We start from the raw sequence: 19,976 nt of genomic DNA on the forward strand, positions 1-19,976 counted from the left end.
TTACATATTTGAACTCCTCGTGATCTCCTCTTCAATTCCATACCAACTTCATCTCATTTGGGTAACTTTCTAAAATCACTAGATTTTGTGTTCTTGATGTTTTTAACTTATAAAAGTGTTAATTAGTGTCTATGGCTCAAGTCTAACATGAATATATGATTTATATGCTCGATCTCGTTGTTTTAGTGTAACTAGCATGAACTTGAATTTTGGTGTGTTGTTCTTGAATTTTGAATGATCATATGTTGTTTGATGATGAAAGTTCATGTTTAAATTGTGTTCCTAACATCACTAGCTTCAAATTGGTATGTAGGTTGACATGGATTAGTTTCATAATCATGATTGTTGAATTTGTGATTTTGGGTTAGGGTTTGATAGAAGTAAATTGAATCTTGATGCATTAAATGCTTGATAATGTTAATTGTAAGTGTTAGGTTGTGTTGTATGCTTAATTACCTTCGAAACGGCATACCGTTCATGTAATTTGGTTGCCAAATCATTAAATTGCATTTATGACTTGTATGCATTGAATGAGGAACATTAATTGCGGTTTTTGGTTGTTGCAAGTGGAAGTTTGATTGATGATATGTGTTTAGTTGTTTTACTCGTCAAAATACCTTTCCAACGATGTATGATAGGCGTTATAAGTGTTTGCGGGTCAAGAGTTGTGTTAGAAAAGGTTTTGGTTCGTGCACACTTTGAAAAACTGACCAGGATTCTCTGCCCAGGTAGTGGCGCGGCGCGCCCCAACCCCGCGCGACGCGCAGAATCACCTGGCCAGATTCTGTCCAACTTGGTCAATTTTTGAATAATGTTTGCTATGCTACGCACCTCCGATTCACATGTAACTTGTCCTAACATGCTCATACATGATTAAAAACCTCAGAAAAATAGTTCGGGACACGACCCGAACGTGTTGACTTTTTCGTTGACTTTGACCGACCAAGTTTGACTTTTTGTCAAACTTAACCAATAAATTATGCAATCTTTCTAACATGCTTTTATACTTGTGTCTTGCATGAAACTTGATGATTTGATTCACATGCTATATTAATCGAGTCGTATTGAGCCATAGGACTAATTGAACATCTTTGACCCTTCGTGACTATCATTATTAATACAACCTATTTGTTTAGGTCAAGACTAGCATTGTTCTTTGCACACGTTACTTGTCGAAGTACTTTTTGGTTCGTGCATACAAGGTGAGATCATAGTCCCACTTTTACTCTTTTAAACTTACTTTTGGGATGAGAAAACATAAACGATTCTTTTGAACTAAGTGAACACAAGAACGGGAAAACAAACATTCTACATACGAGTTTAGAACGAAAATCCTCAATCCGATTATCATTAGTTACATCAGATGGTGTAAGCGAGAACTTATGTTATATGGCCATATGGGTTTGACAAACCCTCATTCAAACGGTTCGCTACCGTTTACGAATGAAATATATTTTCGGGAACAGTGTTGTTCTAGCACTAATTGATGGGGTATTCAACGGACGGAACGTTAAGCTTTGATAATTGGGTGCTCGTGAATATTAACTTTTAGAATGTACTATGGCTTTATCGATGTTGCAAATCTTGTGGTTCAACTTACTATTACTCATTTACTTATTTAAACCTATGATTTCACCAACGTTTTCGTTGACAGTTTCTCTATGTTTTTCTCAGGTCCTTGAACTTAGGTGATACATGCTTCCGCTCATACTATTTGATACTTGCATTGGATGTCGAGTATACTTGCATACGTGGAGCGTCTTTTTGACTACTTTTAATCGTGTCGCATGTGTTTCATACAAACTTTAAACATTGTTATGTACTTGTTATGGAAACTACTTTTGTAAACTTTGAAACACCCTTATTTATGAAATGAATGCGACATACTTTTCGGTCAAACTTTGTTATAAAGACTTACGACCATGTAATGGGACCATACGTAGATGACGTCGTCATTTGACGATTTGTCGGGGTCGCTACAAGTGGTATCAGAGCTTTGGTTGTAGGGATTTAGAGTTCATTGGTGTCAACCCCGCGTCTTAGGGTACATTGGTGAGTCTAGACTACAACCGGCATATAGACTTGACGTAGGAATTACTTGACTATTTGTGCATTTATACTCGAACTCTCTTACTCATATCTACTCTTATCCTATCTAAATCTTGCGTTGTATAATTTAATTGACACGCCACCTTGACTATATGATGTAATGTCGAATGCACATATGAATTAGGGTAATATAATTCCCGGAAATTATATTACGGTGACTCATATGAACATACCGACATTATGACATAAAGAATTTAAGGCGGGTCAAGGATAATTTTCTCCCTATCTTTATCCCATATCACGGTTAGTATTATTTAGAATACTAACCAACGGTATTCTTTTGTTTTGAAGGAACAATGGCTCCTCGTCGTGTACGCCGCAATGAAACTCCCGAACAAGCTCTCGAACGGATGATAGCTACCGCCGTAGATGCGGCCATGGCCGGTCACTCTTCCAACAACAATAACAATAACAACAACCACAACAACAACAACAACAATGGGGCCGGTAACTCAAACGAGGGATGCTCCTACAAAGCTTTCATGGGGTGCAAACCTCACACTTATGATGGAACCGGTGGACCGGTTGTGCTTACTCGTTGGTTTGAACAAACCGAGGCCGTCTTTAGCATAAGCGGTTGTCGGGATCAAGACAAGGTCAAATACTCCACCCACACGTTCTCCGGTGTTGCTCTCACTTGGTGGAACACCTATGTTCAATCGGTGGGTACCGATGAAGCTCATGCCCTCTCTTGGACCGATTTGAAGGAAAAGATGATTGTCGAATATTTTCCGCGCGAAGAAACCCGAAAGCTTGAGGAAGAACTAAGAGCTTTGAAAGCGGTCGGAAACGACCTTAAAGCTTATAATCAACGCTTCGCCGAACTATCCTTGATGTGTCCTAATCTTGTTAACCCCGAATCTCAAAGGATTGAGCTCTACATGCTCGGTCTTCCAAAAAGCATCAAACAAGGGGTGATGTCATCCAAACCCACTACTCATCAAGCCGCTATGAACATGGCTCGCCAACTAATTGAAACGGTTGACGAAATCGTAGTGCCGGCTCCTAAGGCCGAGGACAAGTCGGGTGGCAACAAAAGGAAATGGGAAGCCACTCCATCAACCAACTACAACAACAACACCTTCACCAAAAAGCCCTTCAACAACGACGGCAATAAGGGTTATGTCGGAAACTTACCTTTGTGCAACAAGTGCCACAAACATCATTACGGCGAATGTAACAAGCTAATTTGTCACCGTTGCCAAGGAGTTGGTCATAGGGCCAACAATTGCACAAGCACCGCCCCCGTCGCTCGAAAGGGGCCCAATCCTCCAAGGACGGTCACTTGTTATGAATGTGGCCAAACGGGCCATTATAAGAACGAATGCCCGAAAAAGAAAGCCAACCCCAACAACCGAGGCCGAGCCTTTAACATCAACACCGAGGAAGCCCGAGATGACAATGAACTAGTCACGGGTACGTTTCTTCTCAACAACTCTTATGTTACTTGCTTATTCGATTCGGGTGCCGATAAATGTTTTGTGTCCAAGACTTTAGCTCCTACCCTTTGCACTCCACCACACCCTTTATATACTACTTATTCCATCGAAGTGGCCGACGGAAAACTCTTAAGTGCCGACACATATTACCGGGGGTGTACTTTGAACATTTTGGGTAAGGAATTTGAAATTGACTTGATACCCATGGAACTAGGAAGCTTTGATGTAATAATCGGTATGAATTGGTTAGTCAAAACGAAATCTCACATTCTTTGTGATCTTAACGCAATCCGAATTCCTATCGAGAATGGTGAACCTTTGATCGTCTATGGCGATAAGAGTTGCACCGGACTCAACCTCGTTTCGAGTATTAAAGTTAGAAAACTACTCCGTAAGGGTTGTTTTGCGATCCTTGCTCACGTTAAGAAAGTCGAGTCCGATGAGAAGCACATCGATGATGTGCCAATTGTTAGTGACTATTCCGATGTATTTCCCGACGAATTACCGGGTCTTCCACCTCATCGACCGGTTGAATTTCAAATCGATCTTATTCCAGGAGCCGCACCCGTAGCGCGTGCACCATATAGACTCGCTCCATCTAAAATGCAAGAATTGCAAAGTCAAATCCAAGAACTACTTGATCGTGGTTTTATCCAACCTAGCCATTCACCTTGGGGCGCTCCGATTTTGTTTGTTAAAAAGAAAGACGGATCCCTACGAATGTGCATTGATTATCGTGAACTAAATAAATTGACGGTTAAGAACCGATATCCTCTTCCTCGCATCGATGACCTCTTTGATCAACTACAAGGGTCTTGTGTATATTCGAAAATCGATCTCCGCTCGGGTTATCATCAATTGAGGGTTAAGGGGGAAGATGTCTCCAAAACCGCTTTCCGAACTCGTTATGGTAGTTATGAATTCCTTGTCATGCCATTTGGTCTCACTAACGCACCGGCGGTGTTCATGGATCTTATGAACCGCGTGTGCAAACCGTATCTCGATAAATTCGTTATTGTGTTCATCGATGACATATTGATCTATTCTAAAAATGAAGAAGAGCACGAACAACATCTCCGACTTGTGCTTGAACTTTTAAGACAAGAACAACTCTATGCCAAATTCTCCAAGTGTGAATTTTGGTTAAAGGAAGTTCAATTTCTTGGTCATGTTGTAAGTGACCAAGGTATTAAAGTCGATCCAACGAAAATCGAAGCCATTAGCAAATGGGAGACTCCTACTACTCCTACTCACATTCGTCAATTTTTGGGTCTCGCCGGGTACTATCGTAGATTCATCGAAAACTTCTCTTTGGTTGCACGTCCTCTAACCGCATTGACTCACAAGGGAAAGAAATTCATTTGGGCGACCGAACATGAATCCGCATTCCAAATCTTGAAAACGAAGCTAACCACCGCTCCTATCTTGTCACTTCCCGAAAGCAATGATGACTTTGTTGTATATTGTGATGCCTCGAAACATGGTTTTGGGTGTGTATTGATGCAACGAACGAAAGTCATTGCTTATGCTTCTCGACAACTCAAAATTCATGAACGAAACTATACGACACATGATCTCGAACTCGGAGCCGTTGTCTTTGCACTTAAAATGTGGAGACACTATCTTTATGGAACCAAGAGTACTATCTTTACCGACCACAAAAGCCTCCAACACATTTTCGATCAAAAGCAACTAAACATGAGACAACGAAGGTGGATTGAAACCTTAAATGATTACGATTGCGAGCTTCGTTACCATCCCGGGAAGGCAAATGTAGTAGCCGATGCTTTAAGTCGAAAAGAAAGAGCGGTGCCTCTTCGTGTCCGAGCCTTAAACATCACCATCCACACAAACCTTAATAGCCAAATTCGGGTAGCCCAAGATGAGGCTCTCAAGGATGAAAACCTTTCACACGAGCTCTTGAACATTCTCGTCTCTCGATTCGAAATTAGGGAGACCGGACTCCGATATTACGCCGGAAGGATTTGGGTGCCTAGTTATGGGGACCTACGAAGCCTTATTTTAGATGAAGCCCATAATTCACGATACTCGATTCACCCCGGTGCCAATAAGATGTACCACGACCTTAAACAACTATATTGGTGGCCGAACATCAAAAGGGACGTAGCTACTTATGTTTCCAAGTGTTTGACATGTTCCAAAGTCAAAGCCGAACACCAAAGACCGTCCGGACTACTTCAACAACCCGAGATCCCGCAATGGAAGTGGGAAAGGATAACGATGGATTTTATCACCAAGTTACCAAAAACGACGGGCGGTTATGATACCATTTGGGTTATTGTTGACCGTCTCACCAAATCCGCACACTTCCTTGCCATGAAGGAAAAGGACAAAATGGAGAAACTTGCACAACTTTACATTAAGGAGATCGTAGCCCGACACGGTGTACCTTTATCGATTATCTCCGACCGAGATGGCCGTTTCGTTTCTAGATTTTGGCGTACATTGCAAGAAGCGTTGGGAACACGTTTAGACATGAGCACCGCATATCATCCTCAAACCGATGGACAAAGCGAACGTACAATTCAAACCTTAGAGGACATGTTACGAGCTTGCGTGGTTGATTTCGAAAAAGCTTGGGACAAGCACTTACCTCTCGCCGAGTTCTCTTACAACAATAGTTATCACGCGAGTATTAAAGCCGCACCTTTTGAAGCGCTATATGGCCGCAAATGTCGTTCACCTCTTTGTTGGGCCAAGGTAGGCGACGTGCAAATCACCGGACCCGAACTCATTCACGAAACCACCGAGAAAATCGTTCAAATCCGAGATAGGCTTAGGACGGCCCGAAGTCGTCAAAAGAGCTATACCGACAAACGACGCAACGATCTTGAATTTCAAATCGGTGACCGAGTAATGTTAAAAGTCGCACCTTGGAAGGGTGTAATCCGTTTTGGGAAACGCGGGAAGCTAAATCCGCGGTATATTGGTCCTTTCGAAATCTTGGAGCGTATTGGAACCGTTGCTTATCGTTTAGATCTTCCGCCTCAATTGAACTCCGTTCATCCTACCTTCCATGTATCTAACTTGAAAAAGTGTCTTGCCGAACCCGATATCGTCATCCCTCTCGAAGAACTTACTATCGATGACAAACTTCATTTTGTGGAGGAACCGGTTGAAATTGTGGACACCTCCGTCAAGACATTGAAACAAAGCCGAATCCCGATTGTTAAGGTTCGTTGGAATGCCAAAAGAGGACCCGAGTTTACTTGGGAAAGACAAGATCAAATACAAAGGAAGTATCCTCATCTATTCGTGAATTCGGAAACGCAAGATCTCGAGGAAGAAACAGCGACTACTACGCCTACTTAAATTTCGGGACGAAATTTCTTTTAAGGTGTAGGTAATGTAACATCCCGCCTTTTTCCGTCAACTTTTCCGTTTAACTATTTATGTTCCGTTATATGTTTATAACACGTCTCGTTGATACGTGTTTGAATTATCTTGTTTAGGTAATTCCCGCACCCGTTTTGAAGTTAAGGGACCAAACTTGCCAAGGGTTGAAACTTTTGACTAGGTCAAAGAGTCAACCCTCATCCTCATCCATTCAATCTCATCTCTTTCACTCTTACTACTTCAACTTTTCTCTCAACTTCCATACAAAGATTCATCATCCAAAATCGAGCTAGCGGTCATCTTGCCAAACAAATTACATATTTGAACTCCTCGTGATCTCCTCTTCAATTCCATACCAACTTCATCTCATTTGGGTAACTTTCTAAAATCACTAGATTTTGTGTTCTTGATGTTTTTAACTTATAAAAGTGTTAATTAGTGTCTATGGCTCAAGTCTAACATGAATATATGATTTATATGCTCGATCTCGTTGTTTTAGTGTAACTAGCATGAACTTGAATTTTGGTGTGTTGTTCTTGAATTTTGAATGATCATATGTTGTTTGATGATGAAAGTTCATGTTTAAATTGTGTTCCTAACATCACTAGCTTCAAATTGGTATGTAGGTTGACATGGATTAGTTTCATAATCATGATTGTTGAATTTGTGATTTTGGGTTAGGGTTTGATAGAAGTAAATTGAATCTTGATGCATTAAATGCTTGATAATGTTAATTGTAAGTGTTAGGTTGTGTTGTATGCTTAATTACCTTCGAAACGGCATACCGTTCATGTAATTTGGTTGCCAAATCATTAAATTGCATTTATGACTTGTATGCATTGAATGAGGAACATTAATTGCGGTTTTTGGTTGTTGCAAGTGGAAGTTTGATTGATGATATGTGTTTAGTTGTTTTACTCGTCAAAATACCTTTCCAACGATGTATGATAGGCGTTATAAGTGTTTGCGGGTCAAGAGTTGTGTTAGAAAAGGTTTTGGTTCGTGCACACTTTGAAAAACTGACCAGGATTCTCTGCCCAGGTAGTGGCGCGGCGCGCCCCAACCCCGCGCGACGCGCAGAATCACCTGGCCAGATTCTGTCCAACTTGGTCAATTTTTGAATAATGTTTGCTATGCTACGCACCTCCGATTCACATGTAACTTGTCCTAACATGCTCATACATGATTAAAAACCTCAGAAAAATAGTTCGGGACACGACCCGAACGTGTTGACTTTTTCGTTGACTTTGACCGACCAAGTTTGACTTTTTGTCAAACTTAACCAATAAATTATGCAATCTTTCTAACATGCTTTTATACTTGTGTCTTGCATGAAACTTGATGATTTGATTCACATGCTATATTAATCGAGTCGTATTGAGCCATAGGACTAATTGAACATCTTTGACCCTTCGTGACTATCATTATTAATACAACCTATTTGTTTAGGTCAAGACTAGCATTGTTCTTTGCACACGTTACTTGTCGAAGTACTTTTTGGTTCGTGCATACAAGGTGAGATCATAGTCCCACTTTTACTCTTTTAAACTTACTTTTGGGATGAGAAAACATAAACGATTCTTTTGAACTAAGTGAACACAAGAACGGGAAAACAAACATTCTACATACGAGTTTAGAACGAAAATCCTCAATCCGATTATCATTAGTTACATCAGATGGTGTAAGCGAGAACTTATGTTATATGGCCATATGGGTTTGACAAACCCTCATTCAAACGGTTCGCTACCGTTTACGAATGAAATATATTTTCGGGAACAGTGTTGTTCTAGCACTAATTGATGGGGTATTCAACGGACGGAACGTTAAGCTTTGATAATTGGGTGCTCGTGAATATTAACTTTTAGAATGTACTATGGCTTTATCGATGTTGCAAATCTTGTGGTTCAACTTACTATTACTCATTTACTTATTTAAACCTATGATTTCACCAACGTTTTCGTTGACAGTTTCTCTATGTTTTTCTCAGGTCCTTGAACTTAGGTGATACATGCTTCCGCTCATACTATTTGATACTTGCATTGGATGTCGAGTATACTTGCATACGTGGAGCGTCTTTTTGACTACTTTTAATCGTGTCGCATGTGTTTCATACAAACTTTAAACATTGTTATGTACTTGTTATGGAAACTACTTTTGTAAACTTTGAAACACCCTTATTTATGAAATGAATGCGACATACTTTTCGGTCAAACTTTGTTATAAAGACTTACGACCATGTAATGGGACCATACGTAGATGACGCCGTCATTTGACGATTTGTCGGGGTCGCTACAAGTAGAGTGTATGCATGTATGCTTACGCTAGTGATAGCACTTTTGGATTCAAACATATTGTTTACATACTTACGCTATTTATAGCAATTGTGGTTTCAAACTAATTATGTCGCAAGTTATTTCATTCATACTTTATAACTTTGTAAACTTAAACTTATTGTCGATCCGTTTGTTAAACTAAACTTTGTACCTTTCAAATGAACGCGACATAATTTTGGTCAAACGAGTCTCATATAGGGACTGCGACCACGCAACGGGACCTAAGTAGCGGCGCCGTCAATAACGATTTGGTCGGGTCGTTACAGGTTATGCACCCCTTTGCGATAAATTCAAAAGACTATATAGATTGGAATCCAATAAAGATGCCACTGTTGCTTTGCGTATTTTCAACTCAGACATTCAAGCTAGATTTAATTGGGCCTGGTCACATCCCCCTAAATGGAGGGCTGAGGATGAGCTTGTCTCATTGCAAAACATTTTAAACAGCTTCTCTTATTCGACCAATACCCATGCTTCCTGGACGTGGAAACACAGCCCCAACGGCATCTTTTCAACAGATTCGTGTATGCAACTCCTGTCCGCAGCAACTTCTGCTTCCACTCCTAACATTGTTCCCACTGTTTTTAATCATTTGGTACCGCAGAAAATTAACATCTTTTTATGGCGGGCAAAACAAAATAAATTACCCGTTCGTGTTGAGCTCGATATAAAAGGTATTGATTTACACACTATAAAATGTCCCGTGTGTGACGAAGGGATCTAAAATCTTGAACATACCTTGATATCTTGCTCCAACTCAAGAGATATTTGGGAAAAAATTCGTAAATGGTGGAATCTTGATTCCACTTTCATCTCTAATCTCTCAGATCTTGCAAATTGCTCGAATCCAAATTTAAACACGACTTTTGGTTCTAATCTGTGGCAAGTTGTTGTTTGGTCCACTAGCTACTTCATTTGGCAACATCGTAATAATAGAGTCTTCAATAACATCAATCAGAGTTCCTCAAAAATTGTATCCGATGTCCAAGCAAAGAGCTTTGAATGGATCAATTGTCGATGGAAAAAAGGATTCCTAGACTGGAAAAAATGGATTGTCAGCCCGAGATGGTTTGATGCTTCCCGTTCCAAAGAAGGTATTGGTTAAATGCAGGTTTTTTATGCCGGACACTCATGTCACTCTCTTGTGTTCTAGGCTAAGTGGGGCTGCCAACATATGCTATGTCGCTGGCTTACAGCTCTGCGTCTGTCTGTCTGTCCCGGCTTGTGGTACAAGTTGTTCTCGTACATCGGAGGGCTCATGAGAAAAGGGCTTTTTCCTGCTAAAAAATTTAACCAATACCTTCTTACTACACTTTCGTTACATTCCATTAGTCTTGAGTCGAGCACTTTTTACTTGTATATAATCGAGTTTATAGTTTTGTCTTAATTTTCGAGTATGAGTATTGTAATAGGCTCTCTCTGTACTTGTGGTATTTATTTCTAATAAAATTTCTTGGCTTTTCAAAAAAAAAAAAAGTGTCAAGTAGTTCTTTTTGACGTTTTTAAGTGTCAAAATCTTTGTGACACTTAGAGGTGTTAAAAATATGTCAAGTTATTAATGTTTTTTAAAAGCAAGTTGTCGCCATCACCAAGAGGAGTATTAACTACCTTCGCGATCATTTGCCACACACACGCACTTTCGGGGAGAAACCCGAATCGCATTGCAGGAACCTGATCCTTAAACCATCGTGAGGGACTCCTCGAGGTCAATTTGGAGTTGCATACTTCAGGCAGATTAATTGAGAGGGTGAGTTGAGTGAGGTTCGAACTCATGACCTCAACCTCAACTCCAAACACAAGGAATAAGGATACCACTATACCATAAGTGCGGTGATAAATTATTTACGTTTTAAAGCGTCAAAAATAATAAAAGGGTAAAAAAGTGAAACTTTTTTTGTGGTGTATGAATATAATTCATGAAAAACACACCCACATCATAACAATACTTCACCATTAAAAGGCCAATATATATCTTCATTGATCGTGAATATATATATATATATATATATATATATATATATATATATATATATATATATATATATATATATATATATATATATATATATTGGTTATAGTTGACAGTTTTTCTTTGAGTCAAGCCACATCTATGAGTTTTCGGTAGTGGTGATTCTTGAATGAGAATTCAATGGGGTCCTGAATTTTTTTTCTAGTAGTAGTTATATTCGAATACTATTTTGATAGTTGTTTGAATTCAAAAAACTATAAATTCGAAAAATATATATAGTCTGAGTAGTTAAATTTAGTTGTGTCGTAGTGGTGACCTATACAATTTAAAGAATATTTTTTACAAAAAATTTAAAGCTAGTGTTTAGGGATGGCAATGGGTGAGAAAAATCCGTGACCCGCGGGTACTCGATCCGTGATGGGTAGGTAAAATCATAAAATCTTACCCACGGGCACGGTTAAGGGTAAAAGTTATACCCGCCAAGGGGTCGCGGACGGGTCGCGGGTACGTACTACCCGTCACGGGTAAAACCCGGTCCGCTAATTCATGAGACTTTTTATAATTTATCCGCGAGTTTATACATAAAATTATCAATTTATAAGGATTTTACTTGTAATGCAATAATGATTAAAATATAATATTGCATATAAGTAAACATGACTTTCACGTCATTTTACACATGTTAACTGTACATATTGTTTATAATTAATAAAATTTCTTAACTTTAAAAAAAAAAAAAAAGTAAGAAAGTTGTATATTATTATTACTCGCGGATTCTATAGATGTCTCATTACGGGTTATATGGATGCAAATTTAGAGTTTATCCGTTTGAATTTAGTTTGTTACTTATGACAATCGGATTCAAGTTAACCAAGCTTGTGCCCAATAGTAAAAGATGGAACCTTCACAATGGAGACATGAAATATCATTTATTAGTTGGTTGTGATGCAAGTGGTTTGGACCATTTTAGTAATGGTTTATAAAGTGGTTGGTCTGGACCACCTAGCTATTTGTTCTATTAGTGGATAAAATACACAAAATGACTCATTATGCACATCAAGTGTATGACTAATCAATATTCAATATTCAATATTCAATATTTATTTTATAAAACAACATTAGTACCATTCTAGTGGTTAATTTTAACATTTGGCTCCCTTAATGTATTTAATGGTTTATGTTTCAATAATATATATCCATTAGACCATTACACACATTCAAAGTTTGTTAAGCACAGTATTTCATTAACAAAATTCCATCTTTTAAACGTGGTTAGTAGTTAATTATAAGGTCCCTCCATGTGCTATTTGTTTGAATAATTTAGTAGAAATAAGCAAATTAAATGGAGATGTTGTTTTATATGAGATCTCATCTGTATATATATCTATGTCTTGGTTTAGTAAAGATATTTGATTTGATGTGATATTTGATTTTCCGACCATCCCAATATAATTGTTCAGATTATTACACAACCCCTCAAATCTTACTATATCTCCGCAAATATATAAGGTTTTATTATTTAGTTATAAATGTTCATTTTCCTTTCTTTTATTGTTATTTGTACTTGTGAACTTGATTTACGACTATCTTTGTTAAATTAATTGTGTATTCAATGTTTGTTCAATATTAATATTTATTTGTTTGCTTTATAGTTATTAACGTTTTTGCATGTCAATAAAAGCAAACTTTTACTTTGATATATGCTTTATTTCTTTGCAGAATAAAGTTATTTCATTTTAATTAAGGGGAATTTTTTCTGAAAGTACAATCTTGTTCGTACTTTTTGTTATTATTCTTTTATACACATACAATTGCATGAAATATGAATATTTATTAGACCATTTCCAGCGGTGTACGTTTTGGGCGCCCTCAAACTTGCTCTTCGTGGACGCCATTGACAATGGTTGTGCCCTCACTTTTCCTCAACAACTTCCTGCATATTCGCCCTTGAGAATTTCGTCACATATCATAATGTAGGATGAAATCTTTCTATCTCTTCATTTATTCGTGCATAAGGTATTTTTACCTGCAACTAAGACACTTGTAACTAATTTATTTAATAAATTTAGTGGGTTATGTGGTGTGAAGGAAGTATTTAATAGTTAATAGTGGTGTGTTATGAGAATGTGATGGAGGAAGTGGTGAGAAAATGGAGAGAAAAAGTTGATGTGACAATGAAGAAGGATATCATGATTGGAAATCGTATTTTTTTTTTTTTTTTTTTTTTTTTTTTTTTGAAAGGCAATGTTAGTGGTTAGAAGTTAATTCACGAAAATCCCCCCCCCCCCCCCCCCCCGAGACTCGAACCCTGGTCTCCTCGAACACCATGTTAACATGGTGACCAATGAGGCAAAGCCCCATTGGCTGGAAATCGTATTATAAAATATATAAATATATGATATATTCGTAAAAATACTGATTTTGCTCACATGACAAATATTTTAAGCTATGTTATAATTCAATTGGCAAACGGAGCAATTGTACAATCAAAGGACGATCATTATCAAAGCATTAAAAGTTACCACAATCGCAAGGGCGGTTTTATGTAGGGGCAAGGGAGCGCCCGCTCCAAGTGAATTTGTAATTTTCACTGTAAAAATTTTGAATTTTTCGACTTTGACCCAGTGATTTTTTTTTGCTCAAAACCTTCAAATTTTGCTCAAAAACCTTCAAATTTCACCCAAAAACCTCCTTATTATATTATGGCCAAAGAAATTGCTACATTTTTTAAATTTTTTTTTGCCTTACTTGCAAAATCCAACTATACCGATGAATTAATTACTTGAAGGAATGTTATGCGCTGATGTTAAATAGAGTTATGTTAAATGTGATAAAAATGCGCTTATATCACCAGCCGTAGGCCCCTAAGTTGCGAACGCTGTACCCTCTGAACATTCTCATCCCTGTGACCTATCCCTACTTTCATCAAAATCACGTTTTCATTTAAATCCCTATCCCTTATATATTTAACTAAAAATAACATATAAATTCATTCAATTCGATTGGAACTTAATCAATCAATGGCATCTCTTCACTTTCACAATCCATTTCTCAAACCATCATCATCATCAAGTTCCTACCTTTTTTCAACAACCCAACTTCAATTTCAAACAAAGTGTTTATCTAATTTAAACACTACTGTTACTTTTGGTTTCAACAATTTGGTGGTATCTTCTGTTCATCAAAATGGATTTGTACCCTGTTCAATCTCCAGAACGACGTCGTTTCCAGAGGTTTTATTTTGTTTAATTTTATTTGTTATTTATTAGTATGAATTTGTGTTTTTTAATCATGAATTGGTGTGTTAATTTTGATTAGTATATATTGGATGTGTAGTTGATTGAATCATTGATTGAAAGAAAGAATTTGACAGAAGCAGAGGCTGAGGAAGCACTTGATTGTTTGTTGCATGATGCTAATGAATCATTGATAAGTGCCTTTCTTGTTCTTTTGAGAGCCAAGGGTGAAACATATGAAGAAGTGAGTTATTATTCTTTTTATTTTTTCAAAAGATTTGATATTTACTGCAGTATTTTATATTTTTGTTGCACATATGCTGTTTTTTATGCAGTTTCTGACTGCATAATACTGAATTAAGTGCAGTTTTAGTGCATAATACTGAATTAAGTGCATAATACTGAATTAAGTGCAGTTTTAGTGCTAGTTGGCTGTTTGTCTTATCATTTTTGTTTGCTGTTTTTTTGGTGCAAGTATTTGTATTTTTATGTTCATGTACAATGCTGTTAATTTTGCTAGATATTTGCTCAAAACTCAGTCAACCGGCTGAACCGCAATCAACCGGCCGGTCAATTTAAAACCAGGGTTCCAAATGTTGTTTTTTAGTGATGTGCTACAAGTATTTATGTTAGGTCTTGATATATTTCAGTTTACTTTTTTAATTTGCAGAAACTAGTTTTGGCAAATATAGTTTGATGTACCGACTTCTGAATTAACGGATCATACTGAAACTGAACTGCATATCTTTTTTCCTCTATAAAACCAAAACTGCATATCTTGGCTTGCATGCGGGTCCCCATGTACCCACCTTTAAACACTGTTGTAAAAAAACCCAATTAGTCACCGATTAATCATTTTTAAGAGCAATCCGTTCCGATTTTCCAAAATTTTGTTTAATTAATCGGTCTACGTCAATTAAAGGGTCAAAATCGAATTTGGTAATCATAGTCGGTCAAAGTTAAAATTAGTCAACATCTTAACATGAATTTAAATTTAAACTAGAACTTTCGAGTTTTTGAAGAAAATGAACATTTTCAGACAATTATGTTAAAGTTAACGTTTATGATTATTGTTTTCTTTTATATTTACACATATAATTTTTGAAATATAATATTAAAATGTATAAAGTACAATCTGATTAATCCCCGAATTTCCGATTACCCCTTTCAAAGTCCCGATTGATTAATTCCCGAATAGCGAATTTGCAACCTTGCCTTTAAATATTGACCAATTTTTTTAAAACTTGGTGAACGCTTATTGATTGGTTTGAATCACAAACGGCGCAGGTAGTGGGACTAGCGAGATCCATGATCAAACTGTGTAAAAAGGTAGAGGGTTTAGGTGATGCAGTGGACATAGTTGGAACTGGCGGTGATGGTGCAAACACTGTAAATATCTCAACCGGATCGTCTATATTGGCGGCCACTTGTGGAGCAAAAGTTGCAAAGGTGGCATATTTTTCAACTTATAATGAGTTATAGTCGACCCATCTTCTTAAAGGTGGCACTTTGTGGTTTATCGTTAATGGGTCAAATGGGTTACACTTAAAGATTGAACAAAAAGAACATCTTTTAAAATGTCAAACGGGTGCTAAGTCACGAGAACTGTATTTAAATCAACAAAAGGTTATATATGCATGAAAGGTTACACCATTGACCCATTTCCCGACCCACTCAACTACCTCTTTTACGGCCTTTACATTTAATGTTACGTTGTGATTATAATAATGATCAAAGTTATGAATTGCAGCAAGGAAATAGGTCAAGCTCATCTGCATGTGGAAGTGCTGATGTACTCGAAGAATTGGGTGTTGCAATTGAATTAGACCCCGAGGTTTTTATTTTAATAAAAAAACATTATGGTTTTAATATGAAGAGTGGTCAACCTTTTGACCCATTGCACATGAAGTTATTCTTAAATATATTAGTAATTATACTGATTTATTATATTATATATTGTTGTATTGTTGTATGTATTAGGGGGTCAAAAGGTGTGTAGAAAAGGCGGGAATTGGATTTATGATGTCTCCAGTATACCACCCTGCTATGCAAATTGTTAGACCTGTGAGGAAGCAACTTAAAGTGAAAACTGTATTTAACATTCTCGGTCCTATGTTAAATCCAGCAAGTGTGCCTTTTGCAGTTGTCGGTGTCTACAAGGAAGACCTAGTAAGTGTTTCCATATTTACGGCTGAAACTATTCGTATTTTAACGTGAATTGGGTAGCGATTTGGGTTGAAACTGTTCGCATTTTAGTATGGGTTGCAAAGGACCTGTTCCCAGGGGCGGAGCCATGATTGGTGGTCAGTGGTGTCACCGGTTAAAACTCAAAAAAATTTCTACTAGATGTCTTATTTCAGTGGTGTCACTAAAAAAAAATTTACACTATCCATTGGTGTCGCAAGTTAAAAACTTCAAATTTTTTCCACTACATCACGTATTTCAGTGGTGTCCCGTGCCCACCCTGGGCTCTACATAGCTACGCCTCTGCCTGTTCCCACATCCATTTCTGTTGTTCACAAAAGGGAACATTTATATTTTCCCTGTTACTATTTGATGAAATTGTAGCCTTCACTTTCATGCATCATCTTTTAATTGGTGAATTTGGTGACAACCCTTTTATTTATAAATGAAATTTGATCGATATCTGTTGATTTGATTGAATTTTGTATAGGTTCATAAAATGGCAAAAGCACTTCAACGATTCGGGATGAAAAGGGCACTTGTTGTTCATTCTGAAGGGTTGGATGAAATGAGTCCTCTTGGTATGCTATTCATTATGTTATAAAGTTTTACTTTTAAATCATAATACTTCACATTTTTTTTAACTATCAATACACTTCCAAAAATAATATAATAATAATAATCTTTCAGAGCCATATCTTAAGTTCCAAGTCTTCATTTTTATTTTTAGGGCCTGGGCTGGTGCTTGATGTTACCCTAAATTCAATCGAGAAGTTCTCATTCGATCCATGTAAGACTCCTTTTAACAATTTTATTCCAGATCATTTGTTGATATTTGGCCCTGGTTGGCTAACGGCTGACCTTACTCTATTTCCAAAATTAAAATTGCTTATAAATTTATAAATAATTAGTGTATCAAATATGTTACTAAATTTATATTTACAATAACTATGTGTGCTCGATAAAATCATTTAGGAGGTTTTATGCTTTGAAAATAGTCAAATACACTTTCAATGAGTTTCTTGTTTTGGTCCATTGACCAAAACATAACACGAACTGACTCATTCCTAAAATGACTAAAAGGTTGTTTTTCATGACTCGTGATCCTACTTTTTGTTTCTACGATGTTTTAATCAAATCGAGATTTTTTTTCGGCAGTGGATTTCGGGATGCCACGTTGCACGGTAGATGACTTGCGTGGTGGAGATTCCGTTTATAATGCAGAAATTTTAAGGCGTGTATTAGCAGGAGAAAAAGGATCTATTGCTGATGCATTTGTAAGTTTTTTTTTGTTGTTGTTAAAGTTCAAAGACATCACATGTTGTGTTCATGTGATAATAGCACAAAGTTTAACCATCCAAGCCCTCGGTTCTGCATCAGTTTTAGTTTAGAGATGGCAAAATGGGTGGGTTGGGTGACAGGTCAAAATGGGTATGTTTGGTTGACTTGAAACTTTTTCATCCAAAATTATCATTATGATATCAAATAATTACCGTGTTAAATAGGATTACAGAGAGTGTATTATTACATTAGTGTTGCAGAACTCGGAATTACTCGGCGAGTACTCGTTCAAACTTGGTCAGACTCGGTCAAAACCGGCCAAAACTCTGGATTAGTGGAAAGTCGGTTAAAACTCGGCCAAAACACGGGATTAGTTGGTAAAAAATCGTTAAAAAATTGGTCAGAACACGGTCAAAATCGGTCAAAGTCAAAATTGGTCAACATCCGAGTACTCCCCAAAAAATTCCCGACCGAGTACTCCCCGAGTAGCGATTTTTTCAACCATGCATTTGGGAGTTTTGTACATTTAAATGCTTAGACATTTAAAATGTTTTTTTTTTAATCGTTGGCATGATAGATTTTATTATGTTTTGCAATCTTACCCTAACACCAAGTTTAATTATAACGTGATAATACGTTAACAGCCGTTCGTTACAAAGTGAAACTAGACTATCTTTTAACAAGAAGTTGTTTTCAGGCTCTGAATGCGGCAGCCGCGTTGTTGGTCAGTGGGTGTGTGGACAGTCTACGGGAAGGAGTAGTGGTGGCCCGCAAAACGTTAGAATCTGGAAAAGCGATTAAAACTCTCGATTCCTGGATAGATATCTCCCAGAACTGCAAGGTAAGTAGATTATATATGTTCTTTAAGGTTGGTAAACTTTTTAGGTGACAAAATGGGTAGGTCAATGGTTCCAAACCGGTAATATTATGTGTTGTGATGTGTTGCATGTACTAGCACACGTTTCTCCAAAATTTGAAGCTATATTATTTCAATAATAACATTTTTTTAGTAAAGATGATTTTAAGAGGTTTAGGGATCGTTTGTTTTCTTACTTGTTAAGTCATCTTGTCTGAATGAATTTAAGACGTCTATAAGGAATAAGAGATGGATAAGTAGGAATTAGCGATGGATAAATAATTAATGTTTGTTTTATGCGCCGAATAATCGTTTGAATAATTGAAATTACGAAAATAACCCTCCGTGTGAGGTAGTTGAGGAAATCGTTGATAATAAAATTTAAAAAGTAAGGAACTGAACGGATATTCACGTTTATTTGAATCTTTTTCATTAAGACGCGTCTTATCTAATAAGTCACAAATAAATACCTCTTGCAATAATTTTTCATATCAAGTTCAAGACTATTAAGTTGATTAAGTCAAAACACCTGTCAATTTTTACACATCAGACAATTTAGACTTATTTTTACTGTTTTCCTTTAAGTTGTTCTTTCTTTTTATGTGTTTAACCCGATCAACTCACTCAATGGATCGAAATCATCACCTATATAATTAGCATTGTTTAAAGTTTGGTAATGTTCTATGCCCTGATATGCACTTTTGCAGCACGTTGAAGCTCTGGCATGAATTTCAGTTAACGAATCATGACGTTGAAGGTGAGAAGCTGCTGTAGATTCAGTTGCGGGAGTTTTTTTTTTTTTTTTTAAATTCGGAGGCTCCGGATATTTTGTAACTTTATTTCATAGGTTTTTTTTTCTTTATTTGAACCAATAGTAGAGATAGAGATATAATAATTGTACAATTTTGCTATTGGCTGATCGTTTTGTTCTTTGACCTTTGGCAGGGTATACAAAGGTGTATTTTACTAATGATAAATGTCAATTGTTAATATGGATAAATCAAATTTCACACTATAATTATGTTAGACCACATACATAATAGTAAAAATGTTTCTTCTCGCTAAACAAGTAAATCTTATTCCTTTCTTTTACGAGTATGTTTGTATCAAATGTTTCGTGGATCATTGTAAATATTCATATAATGGATGTGAGTTTGTTTTTTTATTTAAAAAAAAAAAAAAACTGTTTTGTATCAATAGAAGAGGAACTAT

The 19,976-nt window shown here is 36.9% G+C and overlaps 1 protein-coding gene across 1 annotated transcript; it reads left to right on the top strand.

The window, feature by feature from the left end:
• Positions 1-14,086: 14,086 nt before the first annotated feature.
• On the top strand, positions 14,087-19,734 carry LOC139894044 (anthranilate phosphoribosyltransferase, chloroplastic-like). The gene is made up of 10 exons (XM_071877242.1): positions 14,087-14,440; positions 14,544-14,687; positions 15,731-15,892; positions 16,194-16,277; positions 16,424-16,612; positions 17,118-17,208; positions 17,358-17,417; positions 17,786-17,904; positions 18,606-18,749; positions 19,472-19,734. The coding sequence occupies exons 1-10, from the start codon at positions 14,228-14,230 to the stop codon at positions 19,490-19,492; spliced, it is 1,227 nt and encodes a 408-aa protein (XP_071733343.1). The 5' UTR covers positions 14,087-14,227; the 3' UTR covers positions 19,493-19,734.
• The last annotated feature ends 242 nt before the right edge of the window (positions 19,735-19,976 follow it).

Source organism: Rutidosis leptorrhynchoides, chromosome 2, assembly GCF_046630445.1.
Source record: "Rutidosis leptorrhynchoides isolate AG116_Rl617_1_P2 chromosome 2, CSIRO_AGI_Rlap_v1, whole genome shotgun sequence".
NCBI classification, from domain to species: domain Eukaryota; kingdom Viridiplantae; phylum Streptophyta; class Magnoliopsida; order Asterales; family Asteraceae; genus Rutidosis; species Rutidosis leptorrhynchoides.

Bases quoted from the DNA above. Each gene is read 5' to 3' on its own strand.
- LOC139894044 (XM_071877242.1), top strand. From the start codon at position 14,228: ATGGCATCTCTTCACTTTCACAATCCATTTCTCAAACCATCATCATCA. The intron at 15,893-16,193 runs GTGGCATATTTT...TATGAATTGCAG, and splicing joins GTGGAGCAAAAGTTGCAAAG to CAAGGAAATAGGTCAAGCTC. The intron at 16,278-16,423 runs GTTTTTATTTTA...TGTATGTATTAG, and splicing joins CAATTGAATTAGACCCCGAG to GGGGTCAAAAGGTGTGTAGA.